We start from the raw sequence: 24,921 nt of genomic DNA, 5'->3' as shown, positions 1-24,921 counted from the left end.
TAAACAATTTTGACCACTAATTATAATTCTGAAATATTCTATTCTTTAATTTTCTTGTTTTGTGCATTTATTCTTATTGCAACATTGAGGATTTTTTTAAAATTTCTTTTTAGATGCCTTCCTATGTGTCTCTGGAGAGCAAATTCTGAACACTATATACTTAGGAAAAAAACAAACAAAAACAAAACACTTCATTCAGCAAAAATAGTAAGGTTTAAAAAGCATTATGGCCCCAGTGATCACATCCTCCATCAAACCACACGTGAGAAACTATTGTGCACAGGTCAGTAACAAGCAACAGTTGGAGGGGTTTGATTTTTTTTTAATGGTACTATTTACAAGCCTTTTTTTGCAAATGATTTCAACTTTTCAAACAATTTCAACTTACAATGAAACCTGTCTTGCGTAACTACAGAAACGAGACCATGGGGGAGGGGGAAAAAAGCATTGTGATTGAATAACAAAGAAAGTAAGAACATGGAGATGAGATGATACAACCATAATGTTGATTTGCATAGCCAGTAGTTACTCTGGGGAAGTGTGATGGCTTTTGTGTGACAGAAAAGTGTTAGCCAGATTTGTTGTGTACAGGAACAGTGAAGCAAAAGACACAAGTTTCAAGAGAAACCACCTCACCTACTGTAAAAGTGTATAACCTGAGAGTAAATGGATGCCAGAAATGAAATGTTCTGCACAAGTGATTTTGAGCAAATATAAAAAGGTGAAGACACAAAGTTGATATTGAAATTATGCTTAAATAATCTTTTCACATCCTGGACTGAAGTATCATTACAAAACCCAGCTGTAAATACTCTACATGATGTATCAAAGACTTCCATTTATAGAGGAAGTATGTATGGTTTTAACATATAATTGGTGACTTGCCAGAAATAAATCAGCTCAGACTGGGGACAGATCAGCGTACAAGAGCGCATCAGAGTGAAACAGGAGCAGTGAGTGCAACAGGGATGGAAATTGTGTGCGATACATAGTGACAACCTATGGAGTGCTTCTAGTTGAGGATGTGTACTCTAGTGAGGAAGATACATTTGATGTGTCTATTAGTCAAGATTAATGAGAAAAACCTATTTTATCTGGTTTTGGTCATCACTCCACATTACAAGCATACACAAACTAGTCAGCAGGGAAACACCCTTTGGTCAAGCCCCCTTCAAGACATCTGCTACATAGTGCGCTACAAAGTGTTCACCTGACAGGTTAGAATACCACACCAAGAACATAGTTTAGCTGACTATCAGAATATTAATGGTTGTTTTTTTTTTTTTTTTTTAATTTTTTTTTATACATTTAAGTTTTTCTGTGAGAAAAGAGCTTCATGAGACAGGTTTAAATTTCTACGTTCCTTAATATTCACTAAAAACTGTGAAAATATTTGGCTGATGTTTGAATATCAAACAACAGAAGTTCTTTAATATATTTATTGGTTTGTTTTAATATGAGTTCTTTATTTGTTTCGGTTAATGCCAGAAGGGGTGTGGTTTTATGGGCCGCGCAGTGTGGGCGGGGCTTTTTGCTGGAGACTGTTGTTAGGCTGAAGAAGTTTCGCTCTCCGATTCAATCCCGCAGCTGAATCCCTGATGGGGTCGCGGGTCCACTTTGGGCTCCAGCACTGGGTCCTCAGAGAGGGGGAAGCTCCTGCGCTCCCATGGCTGCACCGTCTACAGAAACATCAATAACAAAAAAATGTTAGAGCCACTGACTTTAGAGCTTTCGTGCTCAGGATTTAATCAGCAGGACATATGGACTAATTTAAATTTGTCCCATCTGTGTTAAGTTCCTGCTGCTTAAGTACCCGGTTCCCCGATTTATATCCGATTGCTGCAATGAGCATAGATTTGGACTACTCGTGTACAGGAAATGTGTTTGATTCAATCTGGGCTCATTAGGTGCCTATTATCCACTAAATTATCTGCTGAAACTGATAACTGACTCAGAAAAAGAAAAAAGAAAAAAAAAACCCGTACACAGAGTCACAATACAAATACCTAAATACCTCAATCTGAACAGAAATAACCAACTGGTGTGAACAAGAATTAATTTTTACTCAAAGTGGATAATATTTTGAATCTAATCAAATTTAAATCTATATCTGGATTTCTGTAAAGCTGCTTTGTGACAATATCCATCGTTAAAAGCACTATATAAATTAAATTTATTCCAATCAAATTTACAATCACATTTTATATATGTATTGAATTTAAAGATAACTCAATGGTTGGATGAGAGACAGCATCCAACAAACTTTCTGAAACGGAACGATGCGAATATCTTCTATTGAGCTGAGACTTAACCTACATTCTGCTGAGCAGACGTGAGTTTAAACTTGCTCTAAATAAAAGCAAGGCGACTGAAGATTGACGACTCGCATGCAGACAGCACTCACAAGCCCCTGGCCTTCATAGCAACGCTGACATTAAATGTGTGCACAAAACATAGCTGGTGAAACACCCAGTCCTGTTTTCTGTTTCCGACTGAGACAGTCAGTGGCTTGCGTTCATGATTTCTGTAACAGGAACTGACTGATAATCTACTTGCCCTGGCTGTGTTCGCGAATTACTTACTCTCTCCTCGTAGGTGCAGTCTGGTGTTGAACAACGCGTGTCCTCGCTGTACACCGGCCGGTGCACGTCTCTCATGTGAGGTGTGTACGAGTCCCTTGATGAGGGTGTGTGTGCATCACGAGAGCAGGGTGTATCAGGGCTGGGAGGGCTGAGGGGTGATGGAACAGGCCCGTAATCCTGCAGCAGGTGGAAATGTCCCGTGTCCGGAGACGACGGCTGTGGAGTGGACGGGTTCGTTCCACTCAGAGATGGAGTTGTCCTGCCGTCCAAAGACTTATACGACCTGCAGGTGACACGAGAAGAGCTGTAAAATCACTTAATATTTTGGAAGTTCGGCTTTTCTAAAAGTGACGTCACTGGTGAGTTCACTGAGTTCTTGCAGACCAGGCAACACTAAAGAGGAATAATATGCAAAATGATCTTTACCATTAAAATTAACTGTAATGTATCAAAATATACGGCTGAACACCGAAAGTGCCGTTTTTGACCATTTTTGATAGCTGAAATTTTCGTTCATTCACAGTAAATACAGTTAACTGATTTTAACTACATATTTGTCTTATGTTAGCCAAGTCCAGCAGGCTTCGATATTTTATTTCATATTAACAGACTCAAAACATTTTCCATTTTATCTCGACACAAATGAAGGGTGCCACGTCAATGCATATTTCACACAGGAAAACTGAGTTGAGACGAGAGCACTGGTTAAAAGATTGCTAATGTGACATGAGGGGAAAGGGACGGGGCTTCCAGGAGTTGTCGGCTAATATCGGAGAGTTCCAAACGTCTACACAAGTGTCAATCATTCAAGTGGCTCATCTGCTGTTTTCATCAGAGGAAAAACAGAAGATGGCCCTTTTGGCGTATTTTGATTGATAAATGCGATGTTAAAATGCAGAGCTCCTACGCAAAATGTGTGAAGATTGGCAGGTCTGGTATTGCCTCAAAAACAAAGTGTATATTCAAGAAGATCTAAACAGTCAACAGAAAGCTATTACAGATAATGTGAGAACAGTTTTATAACAGTCTAATAGGCTGGTTATTAAATGAAGACAACGGCAATTGTTAAGCTGTTTACCGTTATATTTGTCACAACATCAGAGAAGAAATGTTTTTGTAGCACAACAAGTGTGTTAGATGGGTGGCTGGTAATCAAGTCCCTTTCACAAAAAGACAGATAGCTTGGACTGAATAACACTAAAGATTACACCATACGATAGACAGCCTGCTTGGATCAAACTGAGCAGAAGTGAAGGAGAAGAGATTTTTTTTTTTTTTTTTTTAATCACCTTCATATAATGTACATCTGACTATATACTAGACCAAAACATAATGTACTGTAATTAACAACAGGGTGGGTTCAGTGTGCAGGATGAAGATTAAATATTCAGAAGATACCTGCTGCCTCTCCTCTTGGCTGGAGCGAGGGCGGTCCATCTCCAGCGACTGCGCTCCTGGTCCTCACACTTCTGATGGAGCTGCATAAACGCAGCGTCAGACAAGTCCTCCACCTGGAGACACACACACACACGACATATAAATGAACTGGGGGGAAAAACTGGGCAGCATTTAATGAAGGAATGCAAAGACAGGAGGTAACTGTACCTCTACGTTCTCATCTTCTTCAGTGAGAGGCTGGGGAAGTATGTCCACTTCCCTCCAGCTAAAAGTAAAAACAAAGCAGTGTTAGAGAAACGTGTTGCAGTTGTGAGCTGTGAACTGAAGCAGTTACACAGAACTGTGTACCTTGGTGTGATGATCTCTTTGTACTGAAGCTTCTCCACTCTGGTAGTAGCTGCCACAGACATGGGGATGACTATGTTGTTGATGTCAAACGAGTTTTCACTTCTCCGCTTTCTAATTGGCTGCAAAAGGAAAGCAACACTAAGTAAAAAAAGAACAAGACTTGTTGCCTCACACCAGCATTGTTCAGCACAGGAGGTGTGGATAATCAATCATAGAATGTACTGTGATTACATGAGCCATACTGTAATGCACTTGAAAGATGTGTCATGTTTACAAAGTAGCATGGTAATATGCCATTCTTTGGGGGATCTTTTCAGTGAAACTTTTCAGTCTTTTTGGTTCACCACACTTCCCTTGGTGTAACCTCCCCTGGAGTAAACAAAACCAATGAGCCTTCAGTATGATTGGAGAACACTTCTTCATTTTAGACGACAGGATCTAAATGGAGTTGAAATCCAAAGGGCACAACACTGATTTCTGTGTTCCAGAAATCCATTATTTTGGTGCCACCTGCGAGCTAGAGCTCCTCAATCACATAGCAGCTATCAGCAGAAAGTAAAATAAAAAAAATTCTCTATTCCATACTGACCTTTGCAATGTTTAAACCTAATGCACTTCATGTCTAGCTAGTGCATGCTACTGGTTCCAAATCTCACCTACTGCTGCACTACACACAACGCCCGAGAAGCAATGTGGTAATCGGTGGAACGATTTTTAGTAGTGGGATTAATTTGCACGGATGGCAGACAAGTTGGGACACTGTCATAAACAGTTTGAACCAGAGATTATTGCAATATGAAACTGGAAAAGGTCTTAGTACTTTAAATCTGTGTACCATTGAGCAGGAGCCAGTCTGACTGCTGGGGCCCAGAGGTGTGGAGCTGTCACTGGGCAGACACATCTGTCTGCTCATGGTGCTGGGGGTGGATGGCTGGATGCTTGGCTGAGATGGCGGATAAGGGCTTCCTGCATCAAACTGCAGCTTTGGGGCTGTTTCGTAACACAGCAGGAGGAGAGCAAAATGAGAAAATGACAACTGGCAGATTGAAAGAGCTCAGCGTTAGACTGAAGTACTATTTATTTTACATTTTTCAAATATGAGCATAAACATGCCAAATAGTAAACTGAACAGATTCTGCAACACTGCTGCTGGTTTCAGGTTGAACTAATGGCAAAAACACAAATTAGCTGTCACTTTACATCCAGCCCTAGACAGAATGCATACATTTCTCAGGCATTCTTATGAAGTACTCACACTCTGTTCGGTCCAGCGAGTTCTCCCTGGCCCTCTTCCGGTTGGGGCTCCTGTCCAGAAGCCGCCCCGTCCTGCAGGGGGTGTGCGTGTCAACCTTAGTCAAGCGAATCCCGGCCTCACCCTGTTTTCGTGCCCTCTCTGATCGACTCTTATGGCTGGAGAACCCTGAGAGACAGAAAGGAGGGGACAAACTGAATATGTAATGTATAGCAAAATTCACTTAAAACGTACCAGGGACTTTAGCATGGACAGCTGCAGGGACAGTCACTATGGCGACTAGGAAGAAAGAGAAGGAAGAGAGAGAAAAAAAAAACCTCACTCACATGAAACTGACGCCACTGCTTTCTGCTATCATACCCTATTGATCTACTTTATTTTTACGCTTGCTGTGTTGAATTTAAATTATTTACACTTGATGTCACTATACCTTCAATAAATTCAGAGTGCAGCATCAAAGATACAGTTTAATAAAATCAATCCCTATTTTTATGCCAAGTAACATTACCAGAGTAAAGCCTGCTCCATTTAGATTCTGATGTTTGTGCACCAAAAGTTTAATTAATAATTTTTTTCCTTTTATTTTTAAATAACATTTTTTGTAGTCCGTCTAAATTGTCAAACTTTCTAATCCACTGTCGCGTCAGAGCTGTTGCTTTTTTACGGCATTGTTTTTATAACAATACACCGTTATTAACGCAAATTTATTTCTGAACGCTGCAAATTTTTCAATGCTTAGAAAGCTCCTAAAGCCAGAACTATGCCAGTTTTAATGCAATACAGACAACACTAAAGAGAACAATAAATCATAGAAATGTCACGTAGTGTAAGTAAGGTTAATGAGCGTCACTGGTCAAGCTGTATGATTGGACAGTTATCTGATCTTTGACTTTTTCAAAATACTATTAATGGTCTTTTTTTTTTTTAAAAAAAAAAAAAAAACAATCAAGTTCTGCACTACAGAGGTTATCATCCCATTTGCTGCAGTTCACCCCGCCCCCAAACGGTTCTAAACACGTTACATTGATACGTAACGTTACATTGATACGTAACGTTACATTGATACGTAACGTTACATTGCGCATGCGAGATACGTTACGTCCTGTTTCACAGCTCGTGTCTCTACACAGCTCTCTGGTGTATTTGAGAACTGTATGTGCGTCCACTTAACGCTATACTTACTGATGGCAGTCATGGGTGAGTTGGAAAGCCTAAACTTGTGCTTGGATAGTGCAGATGAAGACGAGTAGTGCGAGAGCTTGTGTTTGAGCGACAGCTTCTTCAGAGGCTTGATTTTCTCCATGTGCCGGGTCTGCGAGTGAGACTTCAGCACTCTTTGGAGGTGTATGCTGAGAGGCATGTCTGAAACAGATAGACCAACACTTATATAAATAAAGTCAGTCAAGGAATAGTTCAGCCAAAATAAAATTACAATGTTGTCCCTTCCCTAAAACAATGTCTTACGTTTTGCTTCTTTAGTGTTACACTGAAGTGTTCTTGCTGCTTAACAAGTAAGTGAATCTTCTAGATACTAGGGGTGTAGCGATATATCGGTACACGATGCACGTCAACGCAAAAATCTGATGACGTGCATTGTGAACGTACGCGATTCACATCATGTAAGTCAGCATTTTATTGATTATGCATGTAATGCTGTTGCAATGTTTGAACACCAGGGGTCCCAACACACGCACAGAGTTAAAATATAACGAGAACACTGGTCATGTGATCACATTCTGTCATGGAGAGCTCTGCAAGATCTGCACTTGAAGTCAGATAGCCTGATAGCTTTGGCTTGCAATGACCAACACAAATTATACCTTATATGGTTACAAGAGCATGTTATAATAGTTAAAAAGAGCTCTTTAGTAGCTTTCAAACGCCACCAAAAACCATGGAAATCAGGCATTTTGGCAGACTTTGGGGCTCCATTTCTGCTACAGAGCTCATTCATTTTCCCCTGGTTCAGACGCTTTTTGGGAGAACTTATAAATTTATTTAATTATTTTTAAGATACCGTGAATCTGTAGTTCATTTTGTTTACAATATTAAATCTCTGTTCACAGCAATTTTGAATTTATTTAGTTTTATAAAGACAAAAACGCACATTGCTTTGCATTGTTTATGATTCAGAAATAAAAAATGGATTCATTTCAGTCATAATTTTTCTTCTTTCAGATTTCATTCAAAATATTCTGAGAAATGAATTGAAACTTTGAAGCCAGTATTGTGAATTTAATTGATTTGTGTACCGTTACACTCCTAACAGGTATCCATTTAGCAACATTTGAACCGCATGCCTAAATAATCATACGCATCAATCATTTAAGGCATTTGAGCAATTTTCTTTTAAGAATAAAAACAGTTTAAACCAAATTTGTGATTGCGATATGTAGTTTGTGCAATGCCAAGAGTCCCTTACTTAGTCTTGTGGCTCTGGTACAGTACTAAAGAAGCAATATTCTGGCTGATGAATTGTGTTTGGCATTTTGTTAATAGCCCAGGACACCGGTCCTGTGTGTGTACCTGACTGCAGGGACAGTGTAGGATGAACGCTGGGGTCCTGCAGGGCCACATTCTCCGGCAGGGGGCGCTCAAACTGAAGCTCTGCTTTAGGGAGGAGCTGACTGCCCCCACACATCATACACGCACTGTTCACATCACACGGTCTTGCTGGGGAACACACTCTCTGTACCTGAGGAGGGGTGAAGTCACAATGCCCGTGTATGAAACAAAACCTGACGTCCGAGGTGTAATAATACACCAGATTGAAACGACTTGCGCTATTTGGCATGTTTCACTACTCCGTTATGATCAGATGCATAGTCTCCAAGATAACACCACAAGCCCAGTTATTTTGACTTCGTACTATTAGACATTTTCCCCCATACATCACACACACACACCTTGCTGTTGAGATTCTGAAGCATGCCGGGTTGGATGAGGCGTCGTCTTTTACAGCTGATCAGGGGTCGGACACGCGCAGCTGAACAGCCACTCTCCGGTGTCGGAGAAAGCTTAACATCTGATACTTCAGCCATGCTATAAGAGATCACAAAGATATCAGCAAAACACATTCTCTAGTCAAAGAACACTCAGGCATGCCAGTTTTCTTTCCCATACAAAAATTATAGCCATTTCCTAATTTTGATTTTTTTTTTTTATTGGACCTCTGTGGTAAAGCCTTCGGTCATTATTACCTGTGGAAGAATTCGTTCATGGATCTGTCATTCTGAAATCTGTTGTTTTGGCTGAGATCCCCTGTGGCATTCTGGGGCTTCACCTTTTCTGTCTTGGTTTGATATGATGCGGAGGATTCTCCCAGCTCCACTGATCCCTAAGTGACAAATTGATCAGACATCACTGTCACACTCATTCAATGTAACATGCAAATAGCTTAGTTATTAACAGGTTCATAACATTTAATACATAAATATTAAATAGTTGTGTTCAAAGATGACTTGTCTCAGTATGCAAATTTGAGCCATGCATAAATTCAGAAATAAGCATAGTTCTGATGCTACTGGAGCAAGCAACTAAACAACCCTTACAACTCTTATAACTTCCCCAAAAGACATGATTTGTCTTGATAATGAGCACACAAACAGTTTTATAAACTAGCAGAACGAGTTTATTTATTTGGAAGTATATTATCACCTAAATCACTGGAGCTCACCTCCTTCATGAGTGTGATGTTTGTGGAGCTCTGCTGTTTTTAGCTAGCCATATGATGAGATCAGTCTGTGTTTATTCTAACTTGGCACACAGCATTAACTCCTGGAGTGCCCCCCGTCTTAGTATTTTCCTGCTTCTCACAACATCAGTCAGCCAATTATCATCCCTCCCTGAGTTGAAGTGGGTACATTAGAGCAGGGAAAACACTTAAAAAGCGCAGGATAAGGGTGTACTCCAGGACCAGAGCTGGGAAACTGTGATCCAGCTCTTATTCCTGCTGCTCAGCAATAATCTTTGAATGAATCGAAGACCGATTTCAGAGTGACACTGCTGCCATCTAGCTGTTGTGTGGTATTCCTTTCGTTCCCACATTGTGAGACACAAAGTCTCTCTCTCTCTCACGCACTGACTCACCTTGCTGGTGCGGATCTGCCGGTAGATATCCGTGTGCTGGCGAATGCGGTACTCCAGGTCCGAGATGTGCGCCTGCAGCCACGTCCAACGGCTTATGATGGAGGCTCTTTCCAGGGCGAAGCGGCCTTCCGCTCTTCTCCACCTGAGGAACATATAGAAACACATGCTTATTCAGTGAGCTGGACAGGTGAGTGCATCTGTATACCATGATCAGTAGGCGTGTAACAATCCATCGATATGGATCGATGTATCGATGCAATGTGTAAACATCGATGCTTGTATAATTTTTAAGAAGGACCTTTATTTAGGGCACTCTAATTCCAGCCACGTCTCGGACGTGACGTCCGTCAAAGTTTAAGTTCATCATGGGTCCTTATTTGAAATGCTACATATTTTGTGCAAAGTGGAAAAAAGCTCAGTAGATTTTTCAAAATACATTTTGGTTGCATCTGTGAATTAAGAGAAATGTTGTGTTGATTGTGTGAAATAGACACATCGTTTAATATCGATCACAGGCCCCTGAATCGATCAAATCAAAATCGCATCCTGGCAGTCACTGAGGTATCAGCAAATATCAAATCACTGGCTGAAGCATCGATATTAGATCATATCTTCATGAAACTTGAGAATTACACCCCTAATGATCATACCACCCGTTAAATAGAACGAATTCGCTCAACCCTATACGTTACTCTCTTGCTGTAATATGTTCTGATTCCAGGTGAAAATTATGGCTGTGGATTATGGTATTCAGAAATCCAGTTAACTGTCTGAGGTATCAATATTTAAATGCTATTCAGCTATTCATTATGCTCTACTTTCACAAAATGGCAGTCAGAAAATATGAAAAAGAAAGGCTGGATCTGGAAATATTCTGACGCAGGTATATAGTTAGTGGAATGCATCAAGATCGAGGGGGGAAAAAAGTCTTGAGAGCAGGCAGTTTGTACTGTTAGGAGGTCAGATATGAACTTGCAGGACAAAAGACAGACAAAACATTTCCAACAACATTAAACAGAACTCCATTTAAAAAAATCGCAACGTATAATGGACGCAAATCAGATTGGAAGGGGAAGAAAAGAAAAGAAAAAATAAAAAAAAGCCCCTGTTGACTGCCATTAAAACTACAAACAAAAATCTAATAGCCCAGATACACAATCTTCTTGTCCTGGACGCCCAGGCTAATGATTTGCTATGTACTGAACAATGCTAATACGCTCTGTAGAATAAGCCGACAGAGTAAGTTAACGTCCCATCCTGAACTTCATGAGTTTTCTCACACATCCACAGCTGCAGTGTGATAAAAAGCTCAGAGAGATACAGGCCCAGACTTCTGGCTCGGACTAAAGACAATGCCAGCGTTGTGTGCTATAAGAACACGTATAGATAAATATGACTAACAGGCAGTCTTCCATTATTGTCGCTATTGATGTCGAACTGGTTATACGAGCCACTCAGGCTTGCTCCTCACGCGGCACACACACATGGCCTGTGACGAGTCCTGCATCTCTCCATACCATCTGCTGCCTTCCAAATAACCTTCCAAAAACCGTGGCTGTTAAACGCTTCCACAGCAGAGGCTCTCTCCACACCATCACGCAGAACCTCTACACACACGTAACACGTGATTTACATCATTTTCATCCTCCGCAAACCATTCAGCAAGCCCTCATGCCCTGCGCGTGGGGGCGGAGTCAACCTGGAAGAGACCACTCCCATCAGGATAGAAATGTTTCATCACAGGATAAAGCTAATGAGCCAAAATAACTATTTTTCACAGTGACCTGTCAATGGGGACACACTGACCCAAACCACGGCAGCAAAAATACCCCCCCAACCCACACACTCACACACACACACACACACACAAGAACAGAGCCATTTTCTGTTACTTGTCTGTGTGTGTGTGTGTGTGTGTGTGTATATAATGGTTACTCGGTGGATTCTTATCCCTTTTCCAGAACCAGGGTGAATTTACAAAGAAAATCACTTTAAAATTTTGTGGGAAAAAACATTCACATAGGAAAATTTTTCTTCTACTGACACATTAATGAAGTAGGCAGAAAAAAAAAAGACAAAATATAAGAAATGCAGGGTCTGTTCTGTTATTCTGCACTGAATGTTAGCTCAATATTTCAGCCTGTAGCCTGCTGTAGCAGCATGTGCTCCGATGTTAGGACATGAGAAGTGAATCTCACTGGTTAACAACGTGTGTGTGTTTGTTTACAGCATGTTTAGGTTAATCTGTCAGTAATACACACACACACACACACACACACACACACACACACACACACACACACACACACACACAGAGGTCACGATTCAATTTGCGACACTGGTTTCACGATACGATTCTCAGAATATCCTGAAAAAGATTTGATGGGGGGAAAAAAAATTATGACAGAAAAAACTTATTATTTCTGTGTAATAAACAATGCAAAATCTATATAAAAAATATATCATAAAATATATCTTAAGAATAAATAAATAGATTTATAAATTCTACCAAAAATTTGATTGAATAAACAAAGTCTCTGACCTGGGAAACATGATCGAGTGAAACATAATGAGCGCCGTAGCAGCGACTGAGGTGTCATTTTAACCAGAAACAGAGCAACAAGGTCAGCCTTGTTCTCAGGCACTGTAGATCGCAGCGGTGCAGGGCTGGTGCTGTTTGAAAGCTACTGAAGAGCTCTTTGTAACTGTTATAACGTGGTTGTGTAAGCATATAACCTATAACGCGTGTGGGTCGCTGTGATCCAGAGCTATCGGTCAGCGTGCTCTCTATACATTTTGCGGATTAGACACAATGGGACCTCTAGTGTTCAAACAGTGCAACTGCATCAGATACATAATTACTAGAATTCTGAAATACACGATGTGAATCGCACATTCCCACAATGCACATGGTCAGATTTATATATCGCGTCACAATGTATCGTTACGCTGTAGTCAGTACTGATATTTCCTGTGAACTAAACCATGAATGAAACCTTCAGGCATGCTCCATGTGTGAGCAGAAGCAGGTATAAAATGAAATGTGTCGTGTCTGCAGTGTCACTTCAGGTTTAATCTGCGAACCAGATGTACCCGATTTGTGTTTAAGGAGTGTAAGCCTTTTTAATATAGCTGTACTAAACATTATTGGAAGTGTATCATCATAAATTTATCCCATGAGATTTATATCTGACCATTATTCCACCTGCATGAGAGTAAAATTCAGTGCAGGTTTTTTTTTTTTTTTTTTAAACTCTAACATTGATTTCAGTATATAAATATTTACTGAGTCCCATTTCATTAGCTGAGGTTGTGTTGGATATGGGGATATATAGTTTTTAGGGTTACACATATTTGATGAAGTATGGCGGTCTCGATATAATTTTCAATACAGCAGAAATAAGCATTGCCTCAACTGGCAATGGTTTAAATTTTCAATCGATTTAAACCATTCAACATTATAAAAGTACAATAATTGAAGCTTGTCAATGACAGTGTTTGTGTGATCCATTCAGACTCTTAGCAGCGTATAACAACAAAAGCTGAGCATTAGAATGTAACAAAATTAAGCACAGCTAATTAAACATTAGCTCTCCAGCCATTGACCTAATGTACGTTGGTGTACAGGGTGGCCAGGTCTCAGCAAAATCCATCCTCCCTCCAATACAACTCAAAAACTGAAAAAGAAGGTCTGAAACTAGCCTAATAATTGGGGAAAAATGGATTGAACAAGGGAGTCACACTTCCCTTCTTCCAGTGTCTGTGCTAGAAACAAGCTCACTGTGGTACGTGCACTTTGGCATTTAAAAAAACAAAAAAACAAAAACAAAACAAACAAAAAAAAAAAACCAGCCATGGCAACCCTGCTAGTGTAATTCTCAAGGGGGTGTCTGAAACACAGGGCGCTTTATTTCATATTCCGCTGTTAGCTAGCTGTGCTGTGAAAGTCTCACAGCTTCATGCATTTCAAAACACATTCTTGATTCCTGCATTCAATCGCAACTTCCCAATTGCCACAGTGATTACTTTACCCCTGACTGAATCAGCCGGGAAATGCTGTCTTAAAGCAGCAGGAGAGAGCGAGAGCGAGAGCGTGAGTGAGTGAGTGAGTGAGTGAGTGAGTGAGTGTGTGTGTGTGTGTGTGTGAGAGAGAGAGAGAGAGAGAGAGAGCAAGAGAGAGGGAGAGAAAGTGAGTGAGTGTGTGTGTGTGTGTGAGTGAGTGTGAGAGAGAGAGTGAGAGAGAGAGAAAGAAAGAGAGAGAGAGCAAGAGAGAGGGAGAGAAAGTGAACATGTTTGCATGTGTGAGTGAGTGTGAGAGTGTGTGTGAGAGAGTGAGAGAGTGAGTGAGTGTGTGTGAGAGAGCGCAAGAGAGAGGGAGAAAGTGAACGTGTTTGCATGCGCGAGTGAGTGTGAGAGTGTGTGTGAGAGAGAGAGACAGAGAGAGAGAGAGAGGGAGAGTGAGAGAAAGTGAACGTGTTTGCATGTGTGTGAGTGAGTGTGTGAGTGAGTGAGAGACCGAGAGAGTGAGTGAGAGAGAAAGTGTGTGTGTGTGTGTGTGAGTGAGAGAGAGAGAGAGAGGTGTGTGTTATTAGCAGCAGCTATCCTAGTGTACAGGTATAAATGTTTATTCCTCCTCATCTAATACAAGCTGCATTTATGTGGAACAGACCAATTTATTATACAGTCTGCTGAATGTATTGTTTAATACACAGATGTTCAACTCGAGAGCCTTGTATCAAATGATATGATACACCGTAGAGCCCTAATACTTTTATACAACATTACTATCGGACCTGCAAAAACCAAGGTATACAGAACCAGCAAGGCAGTAACGTAGGCTTGAATGGTTAACTTGCATAAAAGCTAATCAGTTCTTATTTAGAGAAGCTTATAATAAAAGCTGCAGCACTCAAACTGTCCTTCTGGTTGTTTGCAGTCTGCGTATTTGATTACAGTGACAGGGAGAGCTCATAAAGAGAACAAAGGAGCTCTCAGCCATACACTGAATCATCTCTCAATCTGTGCTTCGTAGATCACACCGAGCTGGCAGCAGACAGTCATCTCCAGCCACTTTGCCCGTGTCGTCACGGCTGCTTACAGATGATCAGAGGAGAACTGCGTCTCTGCTGAAGGTGTCTAGCTTCAGCACAGATCTCATGTTTATGGGCAGGTTCTGTACTCCTCTCTCATTGTGACTGACACGAGCTGAGCCTCTGCTTGGAGAAGTTCTTGGAGTAGATCTGGAAGAATAGTAGCGATACACACAGGAAGGCATTTCTTCGAGTCACACAATGAAGAGAGAGATGGGCGGGAGGTCTAAAAGGGTCAAGTCCACATTTAGCCGGAATGCTTGAGTCATTACATACAAATGAGTGAGTGAGGAGGAGCATGAGAAAGAGGAGGAAAGGGGGGAAAAAGGAAAAGTATGCAAGGAAAGAGAGAGAGAGTGGTGAAAAAGAGGGAACGCAAACACGAGGAGAGGACTGGTGGGAGAGTAAGAAGGGAGGAAAAGGTTATGTAACATGATTGGGTCGAGTTCAAAACAGTGGAAGAGAGAGAAGTAGGGCTGATTTATACTCGTTGTTAACAACACGTACGCAAACGCAAAGTGACCACACGTGCATCCTGAGGTCGTTTGGCACGTCTACATAAATCATGAGGCTTCCGTGTGGTGCAATACGTAACTAGCATAAACAGTGGAAGGAAGTACAGTACCATGTGACACTGTGTCTGCAACTGACCAAACAAACTAACGTTGTGTCTCAAATCGCAAAGGTGTGTATTATTCTAGACCGTTACTAATTAATGATTTTCAATTCAGTTTTATTTGTACAGCGCTTTTAACAAGGGCCATTGTCACAAAGCAGCTTTACAGAAATATTACAGAAATTTTCCTATTACAGTTAGTGCTTCAATTTTAAAAATCTCCAAAAGGTCTGTTTCAAGTACACTCTTCTGGATTTTCTAGATTAGTAAATATTTATAAATGTACAGTAAGGGTTTTTTTGGTAGGAGACACAGATCATGACGACAATCACACCGATGGCAGAAAGTTTTAAAGAGGGGAAAAAAACATCAATCTGTTTAACGTCGCTGCGCATGAAATCACTAAACATTACAGCTTGACTTAGAAACCCAATGGACAGAGATGGTCTGGCTCTGATGTGCCATCTAGTGGACGCTGTTTTTAATCCTCCACATGTACACAAGATATGCAAGGGAATATCTGAACAATGCCTGTCGCGTAACAGCTGCGTGCGCGCCCACATGAACACATGGAGAAAATGAAGAATATTTGCACCTATTGTGGCAAGGGGTCGCTCTTGTCAATACCAGACTGCACAAAAAGCCCTCCTTTCTCTCAGCAGCCACCGTGGCAAACGACCGGTACTGATAAATCCCGACATGTTACAAACCCAAGCATGCACTTTCAATGAGTCATCCATCTGTAGGCAGATTTCAGAAGAAGATCACAATAAACTACTGACAATGAACTGTAAGAAAAGCAGCACAACAATGAACGTCCTTCTCAGCCTCCGTCTCCACTCATCTCAGATTTCCTGGGAACAGCCGAGCCTACAGCACCAACCTTTACTAAACGGGACATGTCCTCAAACTACTAACAAAGCGAAACGTGAAAAACTGAACGATTAGGAAACCAACACCACGGTTTATAGCTATAAACACGTACATCTTCTGTATGCTTTATATAATTTGGGTGAAAGGACTGTGGTGGAGCAGTTTCAAACAGTTTTGGTGGTATTTACATCTCAATTAAATTTCTAGTAATTCCAATGATTATCCAGCAAAATGTTGGCTGATGCCCAAACATGATCTTTTCATAGCACTAGGTGGAGATCATTTGGCTTCAGTTCCTGTGAACAGCTGCCCAACAGGCTGATGTCATCTACACGGAGTTCAGAAAGATTGGGCAAGCCGAGTTCAACCAGCATGAAGCAGAACCAGTTCAGCATTAACCCTATGTTCAAGCCACAGAGCAACAAGTAAACATTCATTATCTACATATCTGGGGGGCAGAGTGACATTTGAAAAGAGACTTTTTTTTTATTTATTTAAATTGAGGTATGACATAGTGAAGCGACAAATCCAAAGATGAATCAACTCTCAGACAGTCAAAAATAGATAAAAAGGGTTAACTACAATATATAAAAAAAACTATTACAAAATATTTAAGAAATTTCAAATAAAGTAACAGTGATGTATACAAATTTACAGCAGACTGTACACCATTTACCATCTCATATCTGAACTTAAGAAAGCTAGACAGACCACACCCACAATCCACAACAGCTGGAGGTGACAAACAGCCAAACTTCAAGTGAAACTAGTGACTTGCCAGTTACTAGCAGAGGTGTGAGTTGGGGCTGAGATCCTGTACAGAGGTGATACAATATGAAATGATAACCTGGTCTAAAAATATCACAACAAATATACTAGCGAATCGTTATACCACAGCGTCTTCGCATATCCTTGCGTGTAAAATAATACATACATATATATATATATATATATATATATATATATTTATTTATTTATTTATACAAACACACACACAAAACCTAAAATGAAATAAAAAAATAAATTAATAATAATAAAAAAAAAATTTCCCAGTTGTTCTTACTAAGAAGGATATTTCTGAAAACAACTTTTCCGTACGATTTCTTACATTATAACTGTAAGAAAAGGCGAAGGCACGGAGTGAAAAAACTCTAACTAGCATAAAGTTGTGCAGTGTTGCTTAGCCAAAAACAGACGGTTGTCAGCAGTGCCATGTTCTTCTGTGCTTTTGATAGCCGTTGTATGAGAAAATTGCAAACAGGCACAGGAATGGCACAGAGGTAGCAATGAACATGCTTATTAAAACAGCAGGAGATCACACAGACAGAAGGGTTTCAGTGCAGTTGAGTCCCCTGCCTGGAGAAACAGACATCCATGTAGTACGACATAGTTGGGAATCCACAGTGGAAATGGGATGACAATCACTGGACTAAGGACCTTGATCTCGAATTAAACATATTACTGGGTAGATGATAATAGACAGAAATGCATTTTAATCAGTGTTTTTGGGGGGAAAAAAGTCAACGGGGAGGTAAGCATCCATCATACACTGTGACTAACCATGAAAACGCAACAGTCCTAATCTCGCGCGAAGTCATGGGCGTGGCGGTTTTTACTTTCTTGTGGGAGGTCAGATATGAAGCTTGCTGGACAAGGAAAGTCCACGTTTATTAAAATGAGAGCGTACATGGTGCATGCATGGTGCTACGACACATTTACTGCTTTCACTCATTCATCAGCAGCAACCACTTCATCCAGGTTAGCATCCCAGCACTTTAAATTTCTAATATGGTTATATTTTGACAAATAGAACCAACTAAGTTTGGCAAAAATATTGTAGGCTGGGAATGGGATTACCAAAAAAAAAAAAAAAAAAAAACCCACACAACAACCATGCTTACCTCTTTTTGGTAGTATAAACACAAGAGTCATGACATATGACCAGAGGTCAAGAAATAAGAAAGGGGAAAAAAAGGAGTAACAAGAATAGACTTAGTGCTGATTCAAAAAAAAAAAAAGGAAAACCAATAGAAACAGCAAAGCAGTATCTAGTGTGTCTGGTTACAAAAGGGACACGTCCCAGTGATCAAATTTGCCATCCAAACTCTCCATGCATGGCTGTTTGATTATTTAGGTCAAATGTTCAAAGGAAGCCTGTCTGTGTCCCAGCCTCTCCCCTTTGCAAAGGTTTTCATTAATAATCGGCCTACAACGTAATGCTGGCCTGCTTACCACGTCAGCACTGAGCACCTGCTGCTTTAAGCCTTTTTCACTTCCCTAAACACTGAGCTTAAAAGGGAACACATTACGGATACTAGTAAAAAGCTCCTCTTGGTAGGGTCTTAAAATTCATCATCTATTTTTTTAAAAATCAATATGCCTTTCAATGAGACAGAAATAAATATACAGTGTACACTTTTCCTAAATTTGCCTGTGAGCCACCCATGCAGATGAAATGAATAAAGAGAGTGGAAAAAATAAAAAAAATATTTTTTTTTTTTTTCAAAAAAATCACAATCCCCAAAATGGAGTTCTGTCCAGATGGAACAGATTGGTGGTTTACTTTTTTTGTCCAGTCATTCTATGAAGAGGAATCGCTCCCTCTTTTTCCAGCAAACAGGAAATTCATCCTTGTGCAATGGAGTAAGACCGTGGCCAAGAAGAAGAACGAACACAACTTTAGACAAGACCATGTTATGACAACAAGATCTATGATCTCACTGAGCAAACAAGGCCAGAGTGGAAATTAACAGAGGCCCTTGACAAAGTTCAGTGTAGAGCAGACCCAGTCATATACCACCATACGCCATTCAGGACAGTAAATTAGAACTACAAATACTCTAGGAAATAGAATTCAATGTACAGAGCAGTATTTGTACATGAGCAAACTGTGGAATTGCTAATTCTCTAGTTCAGTGGGCAGTTCACTGAAATAGAAGTCCCAACCAAGCGCATGTTCTTGATGTTTGCCATGACACTGTCTACAGTACCACCTGAACACCACTTATTCTGAGCTGACTTCTAATCTGTTGCTCATTGGGAAGTTTCTTTCACACACTAATTTCTTTAAGAAACTCATCATTCCAACTGCAATGCTAAAATCACAAAACGAATCTGTCGTGTAGGGGAATTGAGCAAGACGGTGAACTTCCCATTAATCCAACTCTGAAAATGCCATTTTGTTTAAAGGTTTAAAAAAAAAAAAAAAAATAAGTATTTGGATCTTTAACTAGGGTTAACACACTATCACTTCCTTTCCTAATATTTGCTAAAACTACAGTGGGGAGTATAGTTTATGCATGGCAATACAATATAAACTAATAAATGAACATTTATTATATTATGATTTCATTATGGATGCATATGTTCTTAACACTGAGTCAGGTGCCTCACCTCTAGGCTTGGTCAAAGAGTGAAAGGCAGGCAGACTTGAAATTTTTCAGACACTCTTAATTACTTCCTCCAATATGATTTGAATTTTGGGTTATAAAAAAAAAAAAAAAAAAAAAACTTACAGTTTGACATGCCGCTGCTCAGTATCCACTCTGGCAACTTCCTCTTCCTCCATGTCGCTTTCGCCACCTGAGCTGCTCTCAGTGGCATCAGAGTCAAACTGCGCCTCCGCCACCCGCAAGCTGGTGGTGCCACTTAGGTGCAGTTTCTCCAGCTCTGAGGGGAAAGAACTGTCCTTCAGGAGCTGGGCCATGGAGTCCCGTCTGGAGGCGGAGGACTGGGACACGGTGTGGTGCAAAAAGCCTGTGAGCTGCTGTTTGACATGACGCTCAACCTGCTTGGCCTGAACCACATGAAGCCTCTTGCACAGGCGCTGCAGCCGTGCTGAGATGTCAGCCTGCCTGCGCTGGCTCTGCTGCGCTCGCTCGCGAAGGATTAGCGCCTCTATACCAGAAGAAGGGGAAGGGGAAGATGGAGAAGAGCTATGTTGGCACAAGGTTGAGCTCTGAGGGGCATCAGGTGGGACACAGTTGTTACTGTTTGTCCCAGGAAGTGCTCCAGCCCTGCCGGCATGTGACCGGTCACTAGGGGGTGCTTCAGATTTGAACTGCGGATTCTCTGGTGAGCCATTGACACCTGTATCTTCCGGGACTCTGCTATGTAAGTCACCCAGCTCTCTCAGGTGCTTGGAATCTGCTCTCGGTACAGATACCATTGGTATCACGTCTCCAGATTTGGACGATTGAGGTAACAAAGCTCCAGCACCGGTGGGAGGCTTAGCATTGTCTCCGTTCAACGGGGCCACACTGCCTTTCTCAGGCAGGGCGGTGCTGGGCACGGCAGCTTTCTTGGCCAGTCCGTTGACTGGGACCATCGCGCTCCCTCCTCTTGCTCCACTTCCTGCTCCTCCTCCGTTGACGAGGCTCTTTGGCTGGCCGCCGCTCAGTGCAGTACGTAGAAGGAGATCTCCGTTCAGCAGGCCTCGGCTCTTCAGCAACGATGGCTTGATCAGGACGCCCTCTTCAGCTACAGGACCAACATGCGAACACAAATAGGAGGCCACCAGCGGCTGCAACTTGCCCAGATTCAGTGGCTCAGCCAGTGACTCCTTGCCGTTGCAGCAGCGACGACAGTTGTCCTCGTGGTGACGTTTGCCGTTAGTGCCCGCTGGCTCAGACGGGGAGATCGATGAAGACAGGAGAAGGTTGGTGGAGTTGCCGTTGCTCTCTGCAGCCAGTTTGAGGCGGATATGGCGGGCTTCGGCCGGGGCGTCGGTCAGAGCGGGCGCCATCGCAGCCATGCAGGGCCGCGGTAAGGGCACAGCAGCCTGCTTCTGCACTCGTCAACGCCAGCCCACCTACAGAGCCTAAAACAGGAATGGGATGGCAAAAGGCTTGGCATTAAACTGGATTTTAAAAAATGAGAGCATAGACTTGACATGACATGAAATTCACACAGATGGCCTTTTTGAAAAGAACCATTTATCAGCGAGTGATTTAGCACTAAGATGGCACTGCACCCTGCCTATCTCTCATGGTCAACCTCAGCAAGTTAAGGACGGGTTATGACTGAGCTGAACTGAACTTCACAGCAACAGTGAGAAGCGCTGGCAAAAACACGAGCTGCATAATCTCTCACTTCATAAAAGTCCAAATAATGGGGATTTAAAAAAAAAAAAAAACATTCACCTATTTAGCAAACATAAAAAGGCTATGTAGTTGGGATTGACACTAAAAGATCTAATTGTGCAACAAGCTTAAATGGTTGTCTTACTAACTAAAAATAAAGTTACAGAAAAAGCAAGTTATTACCTACAGCTGGCCTCCAAACTCTGCCTGACTTGCAATGAAACAAGACCTTAAAACAAAAGAATTAGCTGAGAGGTCTTGTGCACAATGGACATTAAGGAGGGGAAAAACTCCTACACTTTAAGCTTATATAAGCATGAGCCATCCCCTTTACCTCCTCCCTTCCCTCTCCTCTATAGTAGACCATCTGTGTTAATGGAATTAGGGATATGCTTTAGGTGTATGAGGGGGCAATTTGTGCTTAGCAAAACACACACCGCTACCTACATTCATCAGTCATCGCTACTTAAAGGAAACCTCATTAAATATGTGAAATCTGAAAAATCTGTGACGCGTTTGACGATTCTTCTAGTTTGTTGGTTGGTGCCGTATTTATTATTCCTGTGAGAAATCAGTGGTTGTGAGCCACACTGAGGTCACGCTACCAGCGCAGTTACAATGCTTTTTAATAAGGGAATTTCTTTTCCCAAAGATTTCAAACATAACCGGCAACAGTCCTAAAATCAAAAGAACAAAAGCTTCTCTTTTTATTCACCATTTTTCAGCAAGGCTCAATGTCATTTATGCGAAAGCAACATAAAAAAACACTGAAGCCATCAAACATTGGACTCAGTGTTCCACAATGCAATGCAGCTCTACAGAGAAGCTGAACAGAGACTCGGATCAGCTATAAGCACAATAGCATGGGGCGGCAGGTTTATCAGGACATTATCATACAAGTTGAAGCTTTGGAACTGGAGATGTTCGAGCAGGGTGTAGCAGATGAGGAGGTGAGGGAACTAGACAGACTGAAGTATTAAAGCACTGCTGCATCGCTCTCTTTAGGTAGAGCTGAATCAAGGGCTAATGCAGCGTTCAACTTGCCTTGTAAGTGCTAATTTGCAAGTAGGAATGATATAATTTTCCACCTCAGCGCGTGCGAATTACAAAATGAAAAGAAAAAAAACACGGGCGTCTCTGTGTTCGCCTTTTATTAGCAGCAATCTAGCCAGCTAACTGTGATGAGAGATGTATATTCACCTCTTCAAACAGCCAGCAGTACAGTCAATATTTTCCCTGTATGTTGTCAGATCTATAGTATGACTAATTTCTTTTCTGATCCTGTGCACAGCCATGTTGATTCAACGTCGCTCCGCAACCAGGGAGACAAACTCGTAGTTGAGACGCCTACTTTTACTGGTCGGAGGTGGCGAATTACAAGTTGGAGCTGAACGCAGCATAAATCCCACTGCAGCACTGTCAGCGGACAGTCGAACGGCACTGTGGGTAATGTAGGAAACTGTTAACCCAAGTGAAAATAGATCAAGATGTCAATGAAAGACATTTAAACTAAAAAAAAAGTGTCATTCTGTACAAAATAAATATTAGACACTCTAATATCACTCTATAATAAACTGACACTGAAGATCACATGACAATTAATTAGAGATTAGTAAGCAAGTAGTTTAGGGTGATTTTTTTTCCCCTTTAATAAACATATGCCAAAAGGAGGAAAATGTTAGAAAATGGAGCTGAGCATGAGCTACATTTATTCTGATGTCCTTGCAGTCAAATAATGAACCTGATATCTTCAATTTGTGGATTAATGGATAGAAAGGAGGACTATTCCACTCCATGGGCTACTGCTAATAGTAAGGGTGATAAGTGGGGAGGGGAATCAGGTTAAAGCTGAACAAAAGGGAGCAGTATACAGTAAGGACCACAGCGCCAGAGATGAAGAGGAGGCCATGCAGCTTTATGGCCGTGTGCGGCATTTCAATCAGCTCTCCTTATGCAACAGCCTGCACATCTGCTCGCCTTGCTAACGTGGCTAACTGGCGGAAAATTCATTTAAAAAAACTCACACACACATACACACACACACACTGTCTCTTTCTCTCTCTCTCTGGAGGTACGGCGAGGAGGTTTTTACATAACATTCTGACAAAATTTGACTTGTAGTAAATGTTCATGTGTAAAAAAAAAATAAAATAAAATAATAGTAATGACTGTAAAAGCGGGTTAAGTTCGTTACGCCTCTCGCAGTTTCCGCCTCACAGAGTTTTACTGGAGATTAGCTTCAATAAAAACCCCAAACTACTGACTCCAGTTTCACCTCAAAACCTTCATTTCAGGTTATTTAGTCGCCTGGTCGGCTAGCTAACGCGATAAAACTGACTTTTAAGAGAAGGAGAAGGAGGCAAAAATGGCTAGTGTTAGCTGCAGTGTGTGTGTGTGTGTGTGTGTGTGTGTGGCCAAGCCCAAGGCGAGGTTCAGCCGGGCTAGCATTAGCCATAACCCCGCTGAGAGACAAGCTAGCTAGCTAACTAGCTCTCTCTCTCTCTCTCTCTCACACACACACACACACACACGGCTTTATACGTGAAATTACTGCAGCCCACAACTAAAACACAACTGCACTGTAGTGATATACACACACAGTTTGTTTATTACCTACAGTTCAGACAGAGTAAACAAGTCCTTGACCTTAATTTCGCAACGCATTTTGTTTTAGCGCATTAACTGCTCCACCAAACTAGGTAGCTATTAATATATATATCACTTATAACCACTAATAATCACGAATAATCTCACACTTAGCAGGCTGGAAGACATTTAAAAAGGTAGAAAACATGAGCTGAACATCTCCTGATACTGGAGTTATAACACATTTAATAATCTATAAACCTCCAGTTACACACTATATAGAACAACAGCACCGCTCTCCTCTCACACACACACACACACACACACACACACACACACAAATATATGCGTTAGTATACACATTTTAGATTATATTTCTGTATATAAAGGTAGGAGTGTGTCGGTGCTGTTAACGTAACGTTAGCGCGCTAAGCTGCACTTGAACACTGACTAACACAAAGAGAAAAAAGGAGGAACCTACCACGTGACGGGCGCGAGGGAATTTCGGCAGCGATTCCGCACTCGTTTCACTTTAAATCGTGCGCTTTAGAGAAATAAATAAACGCTACACCGAAGGAATCAGGCTCGTGGCGCATTCCCGGTGCATTCACCGCGTGCAAATCCGCTCCTCCTCAGGAAAGCCCCGCTTTCATTCACGCGCCCTTTCGGTCTGGTTCCGTGATCACGAAATGGGCGAAGCTGCAAGCTCGGCGTCCGCGCTGCGCCTGAAACGCAAACAAAAAAAATGCACTTTTCCATACAACGCCGAACGATTTTTCTGCGCCTCGGGTATGAGATCCTTCACCACGCGCCCTTCTGGACAGGATTGATGCGCTGAAGATCACCGATTTCGGGATAATTTTGAATCATCGTTAGAGGGAGAAGCGCGCGGAAGATGGCGGCCGGTTCATCTCTTCTCCTCTCCACTGCTTTGGCCAAACAGCGCACGCAGAGGCGGGAGAAGACATGCCTCACGCGCCGCCGCCGCCACATTACAAGCGCGCGC

General features: G+C 41.6%; 1 protein-coding gene across 1 annotated transcript; it reads right to left on the bottom strand.

The window, feature by feature from the left end:
- Positions 1-306: 306 nt before the first annotated feature.
- Positions 307-24,901, bottom strand: kansl1a (KAT8 regulatory NSL complex subunit 1a). Its single transcript, XM_026915189.3, has 14 exons — positions 24,397-24,901; positions 19,764-21,067; positions 9,670-9,811; positions 8,781-8,917; positions 8,487-8,622; positions 8,107-8,275; positions 6,763-6,942; positions 5,584-5,748; positions 5,164-5,318; positions 4,329-4,447; positions 4,188-4,245; positions 3,981-4,093; positions 2,583-2,865; positions 307-1,679 (listed from the first exon to the last, which is right to left on the bottom strand). Exons 2-14 carry the CDS (start codon positions 20,999-21,001, stop codon positions 1,548-1,550), a joined length of 3,027 nt encoding a protein of 1,008 aa, XP_026770990.1. The 5' UTR covers positions 21,002-21,067; positions 24,397-24,901; the 3' UTR covers positions 307-1,547.
- Between the last annotated feature and the right edge of the window lie 20 nt (positions 24,902-24,921).

This window comes from Pangasianodon hypophthalmus, chromosome 12 (assembly GCF_027358585.1).
Source record: "Pangasianodon hypophthalmus isolate fPanHyp1 chromosome 12, fPanHyp1.pri, whole genome shotgun sequence".
NCBI classification, from domain to species: Eukaryota; Metazoa; Chordata; class Actinopteri; order Siluriformes; family Pangasiidae; genus Pangasianodon; species Pangasianodon hypophthalmus.
The sequence above is the reverse complement of the archived record's forward strand: the minus strand, read 5'-3'. Positions and strand labels throughout refer to the sequence as shown.